This window comes from Vanessa cardui, chromosome 12 (assembly GCF_905220365.1).
Source record: "Vanessa cardui chromosome 12, ilVanCard2.1, whole genome shotgun sequence".
NCBI classification, from domain to species: domain Eukaryota; kingdom Metazoa; phylum Arthropoda; class Insecta; order Lepidoptera; family Nymphalidae; genus Vanessa; species Vanessa cardui.
The window spans coordinates 10,932,512-10,944,119 of record NC_061134.1 but is presented as its reverse complement, the minus strand read 5'-3'; the positions used below and the strand labels follow the sequence as shown (position 1 = coordinate 10,944,119).

The following is an 11,608-nucleotide window of genomic DNA, read 5'->3' as shown; positions in this document are numbered from 1 at the left end:
ACAACTAATGTTAACAGCCTATATATCCCACTGTTAAATAAAATGCAGGCCTTTCTAGCGAGGCAAGGCAAGGTTATACTAGATATACTATGTAGCTCCATAACTTTATGGCACGTCATTAAATCATTCTACAAAAGAATCACTTTAATCTTGTAAGGTCTTGATCATATATGTCTATATATGTATATAGATATATAAGACGTTTACATAACGAGTTAATACTTATATTTTCGTGTATCACTTACAAGAGCCCATAAAATAAGGCGTCATATGTTTTTTGATAAATGTATAAATAGTATTTGAACCTGTCAAATTAGAGTTTTTTTTTATACATAAATATCTAAAAGCTTTAAGTAAATGAATACAAAAAATATTAAAAATACAATTTTAGAAGTTTAGCGTGGCAACATTTTATCGTTTTGTATTTTTAAATTTGCATTTACATATATGTATGTATATTGTGAAGCAAGGTCTTGTCTTCATATGTTGTATGTAATCATGGAAACAAATATGTGTATGACGTCACGCATTAATTATGACGCTAACATTGCATAATAATTTAGATATGAAGGTTATAAGAAATATAAATATTTTTTTTATATTTTATGTGGACCAAATTATTTCATTATGATTGGACATGCTACGTTTCTTTTAAATGGTTGGTAAGTTTTGTGATGGCAACAAAAATGTTGGTGACTTACTATCAAACAACAAGGTAGTACTGACTTGATTTTTTTTTTTAAAGAATAATCATGGTATTATTTGTAACAGAGTATTTTTTAAAATGTTACATTATCACATACATACGATGTTACTAAATGAAACGGCTTAAACGGCCTTTTAACTTGGTTGAACACATAATTCCTACTACACATTATACTAAAAAAAAAAATAGTTAAAATTTTACTGTTTTTTTTTTTAAACTAGTTCGACGGTGATGACGTCAACAAATCAAGGTCAAATGTATTTTTTAATATGAAAACTTCAAAAGACGAAATCCAAATAATATCACATTATTATGTGTATGATAGAAAAATGTGTGTATGTTGTTTGTCTGTCCCAGTGAGTTTTATAAACATAGCATGATGTTAGTTTTCACAAATTATAAATGATTTTTTCAATATTCGAAAACGTGATACTTTTATTTTGGGACGTTAAAAGAAACTATTTTGGTGATCAAGATTTTTTTTTTAAATTCAAATATATATGTAAACAAATATTTTACATATGACATGATGATATTTTAGTGTCATTAAAGATAGATAACTATAATTAGTGTTTAGATAAAATATTGTGTTGTCTTTGCACATTAATATTGTTAACTTTTATGTTTGTGATTTAATATTTTGGTGCTGTTAATTTACGAGTTTGAAAACGACCGTGTATAATTCTATTTAAATAAAACCTTTTTTTTAAAAAATCGATATCATGATTTGAAGAAAAAAAAACTTTATTTTTTAAATTCTTATTCTAAACATTGATATCGTTTTGTATTTTTTTTTGTGAGTTAACTCGTATCATAAAAGTGGCCTATGATATTTGGAATACTTTAATTTATTTAACAAATCAATACTTAGCGATTCGTCTGCTTGTCAATTATATGTGTCGCAATATAATTTCTTGTAAAATTGTACTTCTTTGTACACTAAAGATGAGTACTCACGGAACGATTGTCCCGCAGCTGTCGATGTTGTTATTCACTAAAACTCAAAACATTAATAACTAAAGCATAGTATTTATAGTATAATTAGCAAGCAAAGTCGCATAGACAATTTATAAGCACGTATACTGCGCGGATAAAACGCGCCGTGAGTACTTAGCTTAGTTTTTGTAAATATTTCGTTCTCGTCTCAAGATCTAATCAACGTTATATGACAATGTATTATGACGTTGATATACGTTAATCAAATAAAACTATATAATCTTTTTTATGATTTTTATTTATATATGACACATAATAAAACGCATTGGATTTCTATAAACATATTAAAAAATGTAATGCTTCTCTATAGATTAGAAAACATACAATTCATAAGGTGGGATTATAAAATAATGCGATATATTATTGGACAATCCAGTGAGACCTACAAAAAATTCTTACGAAGAACATTTATTGCCAACCAAATATTTTCCACAAGAGAAGCGTTGATATTTCTTCTGTATTTTGACATTAACTTGTTTCCTCGTTAAATGGTTCATTATTAAAGTGATATTTTATGTCAATAGAAATCTTTATACATTGAACCGTTTGTATTATATCGTAAAACATTTCTTAACAATAGACAATATTTTTTTTACCATCGTATTAACTAACAGATTGAATCATGTCTATTATTTAATAATATAACCTAAAATTTACGTATTTATTATTATTGTGTTAACATTAATTATGGAATTAATCACTTAATTTAAAGATTACCCCGTTTTTCTTGCTCCAATTCAATTGATTCAAACAATGTTTTGAAGTTGCCAGCACCAAATCCCTGAAAATTATAAATTTATTGATAAATATAAACTAATAATACTATGTCTCTGCATGAAGTAAGCTTTAATCCCAAGAAGACATGGGCGCAACAACTTACTAGTGAATTATTTTAATGAAAATCACAATTGTGTATATGAATTCTTGGATTTGAGAAGAAATCTTCAGTAACGGCACGAAATTCATGCTTCGGAAAGCACAGAAAGCCGTTAATCCTCCGCCTGAATGCGATGTCAATGTCGGAACTATTCCATCGGATTTGAGAATGCGGGAATAGATTTAGGTAGTATCTCGAGAATGGTTGCGGTGGCCAAAAATCCTCGGTTTGGTACGTCGAGATGGCCCAGTGGTTAGAACGCGTGCATCTTAACCGATGATTGCGGGTTCAAACCCAGGCAAGCACCGCTGATTCATGTGCTTAATTCGTCTTTATAATTCATCTCGGGCTCAGCAGTGACGGAAAACATCGTGAGGAAACCTGCATGTGACAAATTTCACAGAAATTCTGCCACATGTGTATTCCACCAACCTGCGTTGGAACAGCGTGGTGGAATATGTTCCAAACCTTCTCCTCAAAGGGAGAGGAGGCCTTTAGCCCAGCAGTAAGAATTTACAGGCTGTTGTTGTTGTTGTTGGTAATTGGCTTCTTCTAATTAGGCTAATTTAAACTTACATTATGATTCCTTCTTTGTATAACTTCTATGAAGAGCGTTGGTCGATCCTGCGTGTTCTTGGTGAATATTTGTAGCAGGTAGCCATCGTCGTCGTAGTCTATGAGGATGTTGAGGCGTTCCAGCGTGTCTATGCTCTCAGCGACTTGGACTTTACTGTTTTTCAAGTTTTCGCGTATTATTTTGTAATATACTGAGGGTATGGACAGAAATTCGACGCCACGTTCACGAAGATGTTCGATCTAAAATTTATTTTAATACATGTAAATTAAATATATTTTCTGAGAATTATTGGAAATTATCCTTAAACTGTCATAAAAGCATACTGTTTCGATACTTAATTCAGAGTAGGTAGGTATAGTACGACACAACTTAGATGTCGCATCGGCAAAATTCGTAAAACCGATCACATCCGAATTAAGTACGCTCTCCCAAATTATCAGTATTTATTTCTCATGCGAATATGATCTTTGCACAAACGTAATAACGTGTAATATCATATGACCTAATATATTCGTCAATTTGACGCGTCGATTTACATGCACTTGTTTTCTCTGACGCGTGAATCTATAGCGACGAATAGCGTCGAATGGCGCGATAGGGAACTATTTCTATTGGTTGCGTAAATCGGCGGTAATCGGTTTTAATTTCATTCCATTTCATTTTCCGATGCTACATCTAATTTGTGTCCTACTATAACTACTCTTAAATAAATATATTTTGCAAAATCAATATATACGAGATCAGTCCATTTCTGTTATATTAAAGAATATCAATAGACAATTACCGCGGTAACAATGTCCTCGGTATTAATGGCAATATGCTGCACGCCAGCACCGCCATGATACTCCACGTATTCCTGAATCTGGCTCTTTCGTTTGCCCGCCGCCGGCTCGTTGATAGGGCACTTCACCGTTTCCTCCCAATTCGCCATCACCACAGATCGGAGAGCGGAGTATTCCGTACACACTTGTTTGTCATCCACCGACCAGAATCTAAAATGTAAATGAATGATTTTTTTAGATCCAATAGTACACTTTTCAAACAACTTATACCTTTTCAAATAACTTATACAGTTTTATCATTTGCATCTTGATGGCAGGAGTGAGCGTGTCTAATGTAAAGGAAGTCTTTGGGGCAGGTGCCTTCGCCAAATATTTTATTTGAATAGACTTCATAGACAATGGTGCTGTAAGAAATATTAACCATTCCTTACAGGCTACCAACCTTGGCAACTAAGATGTGAAGCCCATTATGACCGGAACACAATAATACTAAATACTACTCTTTGGCGGTAGAATTTTAGATAGTTTTATTTAAATATTATGGTCTTGCTTCGTGTCCTATCTAGATGCATCTATAACTCAATTGTCCGTGAATTTGTAAAAATAAGACAATTACTATATTTAATTACCTGTGAAATTGCAGGCAGCGTTCGTACCACGACGCAGCTTCTTCCATTTCATTATCTGGCTGATTACCAACTACGTGATCCACAAAATTAATTTCCACTTTCGGCCTTAAACAATGAAACTTGACTTAGTCTTAGGGTTTAAACAATTTAAGAATGGTCGATAAATAAACGCTATCACCATTTCGCAAAGCAGCCTCTAGCGAGCAAAAACGGTTAGAAACTCGCATAGTTGCTCTTTTCAAATAAATAGATTAATATGCTGTTTTTGACAAAAATTGGTGTCCTGGGAATATACTGCCAATATTTGGAACACCTATTACACTGGCTTACCCTTAAAACCGCAACAGAACCTGTTTACCTAGACGGGCTTGAACAAAATCCTACATTGTGTAATGTTCAATATTATTATAATAAGGTACTTACAAAAACTTTTGGATAGGATCTTTTCCTAATGGTTGGTAACCAGGTAAGAAAGGTCCTTTGTATTTCGACCTATCAACCAGTGTGTGTGTGTTGTCGCCATACTGAAAAAATACACAGTTCACATAATTAAGAAAAATATTGGCAAAGGCATTTTGTGGCATTATAGTACAAGTTTGTGCACGAAAACATTGAACACAAACCAGCTTGTCACACTAGCAAATGCCACAGGTCTGAGTGACCTTACATTGATATCACTAATGGCAATTATATTATTATTAATATATTTTTTTTACGTAATGGAGAAATTTTATGAAATATTCGTCTTTTTGATTATTTTGAAACAAATTGAATTACTATTTGATAGCATACAAAGCTAAAGTGGTTTTTAGTGGTGGTAGTGGTTGTGACAGCTTTAATAATGTAGATTTCTATAAAAAACATTGAGTGGCAGTTATATGTTTTTTTTTATAATTCTGAGTAGTTTTAAATAGGTCTGGTGCACTGATGAGCTCGTAAGGCCCTAGCACTTGCGCTCGAACGCTTTATCGCATTTGACTTCTCATCGTGTGTGTGTGTGTGAGAGATATAAGTCACAAATATATCTCGTGACAGACGATTTATGGCTACATTCAATTACCATCATTTAATGTAACGATAATACATCTCCTAATAAATAATTTTAAATTAAATACATATATACTCACGGTTTTGAGTATTGCCATCCGAACAACACCAAATTCATCTTCTTCCTGCCATAGATCTCTAACAACAACAGCGCCTTGCTTCTTCGCATATTCGAGTATGTAATCTAAGTTTTCCACTTGGAAGGCTACGTCCTTGACGAAGTCTCCGTGATATTCTACCTCTTTAACGAAATCGGTTTCCTCTGGTTCATACTGAGCTTGAAATATGAATATAATCTAAAACGTAATATAACAGGTTAGACCACTTCATTATTATAATATATTACAGTTTTATTTGAATACTAATGAAAAACAATATGTCACTTAATGAGTCAATGGTAGTTGGCGAGCATAATGTTTACTGTGATTTTTTTTATGCTATTGGTTGTCGGACGAACATATGGGCCACCTGATGGTAAGTGGTCACCACCGCCCATAGACAAACGCTGTAAGAAACATTAACCATTCCTTTTATCGCCAATGCGCCACCAACCTTGGGAACTAAGATGTTATGTCCCTGGTGTCTGTTGTAACACTGGCCCACTCACCCTTTAAACCCGCACACAACAAAATAAAGTACTGTTGTTTGGCAGTAGAATATCTGATGAGTGGGTGGTAGCAACCCAGACGGGCTTGCTCAACGTGCTAGTCGCTACCACCAAGTTCAAGCTTTACTAAAATTTCTAATAAGATTTGGTGTATATTTATCTTTCGCCGGTGATAGAAAGCGTCGTCACAAGAACACAAAACAGGTGAAAAGTATCCGCCAATTGGCGTTCGAGAAGCGTAGTAGAATAAGCTACTACCCATAAAGGAGTCAAGAGAATTTCAATAAAATATTGATATCATGGTATGGTCATATGTGTAAATAAATTATTTAATTCTGTCATATATACCAGTTACTAGATAAAACCTCTTTTGATATAATGTTATTTTTTTGTTTTTATTATTTAATACGGTGTGGTATATTTACGAATTTTCCAACTAATTTATTAATGACTTCATCGTCGATAGTCGCTATGTTCAATTCCAAGGCAAAATGTGCATGTTTTATTGTAGAACAATAGCAGGCTTTCATGAAACACATGCAAAAATGTGTATCATACATATTATATGTATATTGTTATATAGAATAATGACCACGATATATAGAGGCAAACTAGATCTAACGCAAACAAAACCATGGACTTAATATAGTATAAATGTTAATAATGTATACTAACATATAAGCGTAGTAAATTACTATTGAATATATAATAATAATTAAAAAAGACTCACCTTATTCATTCTAACAGCATGACTTGCGAATTTTCTAGATCCCGTTTCTAAACCTTTGTATGCCAGAGGTTCGAACCCGAACCGCGTTATGAAGTAACTGGCTGCCTAATCAAAAACAGTTAGATTAAAAACCATAATATACTAAAAAAATATTCTTAATCAAGTTCGATTTAATTTAATTTAAAATCCAGTAATTTGATATGTCTCGATAAAAAAAAGAAAATATATTATAAATTTCATTGTTACTAATTAGTAGTTTAAATATCGAATTTAATGAAACATGTAACAGAATAGATTCGAGACACACTGGCAAGTGAGATGTACCACGAGGCTGTTTAACTACATACAGTAATATCTACTTGAATAAAAAAAAAAAAAAAAAAAAAACTTTAAACTTACTTGCTTTGCATTGGATACCCAAAAAGTAATGTGATCGAATGCCAAAAAACGTCCATTCTCGGGTTTTTTCCCTTTATCTGTATACGATGTCTAGAATTAGAAAAAAAAAATTAAACAATTTTTATATAGATATACGAAATATTTATTTCATTAAATATTTTTAATATAAAATAAACTGTGTTTGTTTTAATAGGAGGTTTAATAATTAAGACATATTTATTATTCAATACAGACAGATTGCTTTTCAAATCGATCAGCTGATTGTGTAATTATCGAAATACACTCGTTCGCTGACCATTTCTAATTTAACGCAAAATTACGAATTACTGATTTTGATAAAAAAAGTATGAACTACACGCGTAAAATAACGTTTAATTCAATATAAGAATGTCATATCAACAAACTATCGTCAAATTAAATTAATTCTTACCATTATAATATTATTATACTTGACTTTCACTTTTAAAAACGATACCGCTTACGTCCGTTTACAACAAGAACGAAATTAGAATAATTCCAGAAAAGCTTATATTTCGCTTGGTAAATCGAGTATTTATAACCTTTTTTGAATTTTATTAAAAACAAGTCTTAAGTAAAGGCTCGTTCACACAACACAATAACGTTCCACTTTTGAAATGTTACGAATATTAATTACTACGGAATGTTTGTTCAAATGAACTATATTTGAACAAGTTGTGCTAATTATATTTTTTTAAGTAAGGAAGGAAGATGAAGTGATACATATAATAATAAAATTAAAAAATAAAGTAGCAGTCTGTGAATTTCCCATCGCTGGGCTAGTGGCCTCCTCTCCCAATAAGGAGAGGGCTTGAAACATATTCCACCACGGTATCTTAATGCGGGTTGGCGGAATACACATGTGGCAGAATTTCAATGAAATTAGACACATGCAGGTTTCCTCACGATGTTTTCCTTCACCGCCGAGCACGAGATGAATTATAAAGACAAATTAAGCACATGAATCAGCGGTGCTTGCCTGGGTTTGAACTCGAAATCATCGGTTACGATGCACGTGTTCTAACCACTAGGCCATCTCGGCTATACGAGTAATTATGTGCTAAAATCCTATAAATGTTAGTGTATTCAATTATAAATTCTCCATCAACACATCGACAGTTCATTGAAGTCCATAGCGATGGCGAACAAACGAGAAAACTAAACAAGAGAATAGTTTTGTGTTCTCTTACTCTCTTGGGCTCTTGTGCTCTGGTAAGAGAGCTACGAGGGTACGAGTATACTTGGTACGATTATAAAGGTGGTCGTTTTAAGTAAAGTAGTTACTTGGTACTTTACTATCCAAGAATACTATTATACCGTTAAACTGCAGTATTAAGTACAAGTAATCCACCGCGGATTCGCTCGCGTTTTAGGGTATTGTTTGTAGATGTGCCTGGCAAAAATAGTAGCCTATGTCCTTTCTTGGATTTCAAGTTTGCTTCATACCAAATTTCATCAAAATTGGTTCAGCGGTTTGGTCATGAAAGAGCGGTGGTAAAAGTGCTTGTAAAAGCTCACTTGAATAAAGTTTATTTTGATTTTGAGCGACAGACAAACAAACACACAGAGTTTCTTTCACGTTTATAATATTAATATAGATTGTTGTACAACGTTTTTAATGAGTCAGTTCAAGAGCACAAGTGACATACAATCTTAGTTAAGGTTAGACATGAGATATTCCTAATAAATAATAATTCCAAAATATATTAAAACATGTCTTTGAATGTCTATATGTATATCTTACTATTAGATGGCCCAATACGGATCTCGCTTTTGTACGTACCATGAAACAGACATCTTTAAACGTATTACTTTATAACATTAGTTGTTTCTAATAAAAAACAGATTACATCGCCTAGCGTACAAGAAATATGTTTGACAAGCAACCCGAGCCGGCTTTGCACGGGTGCGATACTTATACTAAATATCCTGCAGAATCTCTTACAATGTTCACAGTTTATCAGTCATTCTCTATTATATTGTGGTTGTATTAAACACATAAACCTATTAAAAAAACCGCATCAAAGTCCGTTGCGTAAATTTAAAGATCTAACCATACATAGGGACAGACAGCTGTGACTTTGTTTTATACTATGTAAGGATGATGATGACCACATATGTGAAGCCGCACAGATCTAGAATTGGACGTTGATTTAACTATTTCCTTTCTTGTACAAGTAATAAAAATGTAAAGAGTTTCAAGCAGATAATAAAAACTTTAAAAAAAAACCGACTTCAAATGCGTGAACACAAAAAATAATCTTTCAAATTGGTTTATAATCGGCAGAGATATTGCGTATAAAAAAGTTCATCCCCAATTTTCAACCCTTGGGGGTTGTTTTTTTATTATTAAATTTAAATGGGACCACCCTTGAGGTATTTGCCGAAAAAAGATTTGTTCAAATCGGTTCATAATTGGCAGAGTTATCGCGTAACAAACATAGAAAAACATACAGGTCGAATTTAGAACCTCCTCCTTTTTTTGAAGTCGGTTGAAAAGTCTTGGTTTTAATTGGAAATTAAAAGCTTACACTGAATTATAAAAAAAAACATCTTGTATTATGGCTTCAATGTGGACTAAGGCTAACAATGTGTTGTGTCGTTCAGGTTTGTGATTGACCGGTTGTAGACGAGCCTCCTTTACATAACGATTTATATACTTATACAAAATTAATAAACAATATAAGTACTTGTAAAAACAAGTATTTTTAAAATTTAGTATAAATTATTATAATTCAAATCTATTTTGTTTCTAAGCGAGATTTGATACAAAAACACTTATATGATCATATTTTTTAAATTCTGTGTGAATGTGTGACTCTTTGAGTTTATATTTTGTCCATGTAGGTCAATACAAAAATAGGTCATATATGAAATTTATGAATGCCATCGTTTTGATGATCGCTGTATCGTCGACGTGTCTAGAATTCTAGATTGATTGATACTTCCAATGAAAATCGTGTTATTTTCTTAAATCATTCATTTTGATAAATAAATAATGTAATTGTTCAATAACTTCATTTATTTTAAATTTCGACCATGTCATGTGTCAAGCGTGTTTGTATCTTCTGCTGGATTAATTAGAGTAACATTAAAAATGGTGATTATGTTTTATAACAACAGCTCAACTAATCGTATTTTCTTCAACATGATATTTAGAAAAGATAACATTAAAAACAATTGCTAGATTAATAGATTTCTAATTACAAAAACGTTGAAAATATTCCAATTATACAAACAAATGTTGTTTACACAATATTTTCAACACAGCCTGCGCAGCATCGACGCGCTACTAAAAACAGTATGCTAATTTCTCCCGGAGATTGTGCGAGGTAAACATGTCGGAATGTCAGCACAGAAACGGGGAAGCGTTGCTTCTATAATAACATATAACAATATTGTTTGTTGTTCAACACAAGAAATACAATTAATAATGTAACAATAGTCGTGTATACTCATTGGGAAATGCGTTGAAAATAAACAAATAAATATGTTGGTGTTTTTTAATACAATAATAAATGCTAATGATAAAGTGTAAACAGTTTTATTTTAATACATGAACTTTGTCATCTTATATCGTCAGCTGTCTAGTATTTTCAATAGATTTTCTAAATATATTTAAAAAATGTTTTATCAAATAAAAATGTAATATTTTTATTTATTAATTTAAATCAATTACTGTCGTTGATACAAACGTTATTCTTTCAGCATTTTTGTGACTTAAAATAAAAAAATTCGTAGGAGAATAAAAATAATATAACAATCTGCAAAAATATTGATATTATTATTGTTATGTAGATATCGTAACAAAATTTAACGGCACTAGAGCAGCATAGTTGAAAAAGGTCTAAAAATCTCCCGTCAAGAGACGATAACATTACTGAGTTGTTGAATATTTCAAAACTAGTAGTCATGAGTAATAGGTACAGTCGGGGTAAGAAAAGGGTCGTCACCTTAAGATCTATTTTCGTGTACTCAGCATGAGCGACAATCTGCTTTACCGATCGAGAATGACATATTGCGTCGCGATGATTCAATGTTTAGATCCAAAAGGTACTAAGAGTTTATGACTGCATAAGAAAATGAATTTGAAAACTGACGAAGGTTTTCTTACTCTGACTGTACATTTACTCAATATGACTTACCAAAGTCTCACATCACTTTTGACATTTCACGTTCGTGATCTGCGGTCGGTTTCGAGTTTGGTTTTACAGAATAAGTCTATTGATACGATATGCAC

General features: G+C 32.2%; 1 protein-coding gene across 1 annotated transcript; it reads right to left on the bottom strand.

Moving 5' to 3' along the window:
* Positions 1-1,193: 1,193 nt before the first annotated feature.
* LOC124534281 (4-hydroxyphenylpyruvate dioxygenase-like) lies at positions 1,194-7,924 on the bottom strand. Its single transcript, XM_047110032.1, has 9 exons — positions 7,781-7,924; positions 7,351-7,440; positions 6,952-7,056; positions 5,695-5,910; positions 4,991-5,091; positions 4,568-4,672; positions 3,941-4,148; positions 3,156-3,395; positions 1,194-2,483 (listed from the first exon to the last, which is right to left on the bottom strand). Exons 1-9 carry the CDS (start codon positions 7,781-7,783, stop codon positions 2,409-2,411), a joined length of 1,143 nt encoding a protein of 380 aa, XP_046965988.1. The 5' UTR covers positions 7,784-7,924; the 3' UTR covers positions 1,194-2,408.
* Positions 7,925-11,608: the final 3,684 nt, after the last annotated feature.

Excerpts from the sequence above, each read along its gene's own strand:
- LOC124534281 (XM_047110032.1), bottom strand. Across the intron at positions 4,149-4,567 it reads CGCTGCCTGCAATTTCACAG|ATTCTGGTCGGTGGATGACA; the intron begins GTAATTAAATAT and ends TTTACATTTTAG. Across the intron at positions 3,396-3,940 it reads CCGAGGACATTGTTACCGCG|ATCGAACATCTTCGTGAACG; the intron begins GTAATTGTCTAT and ends AATAAATTTTAG.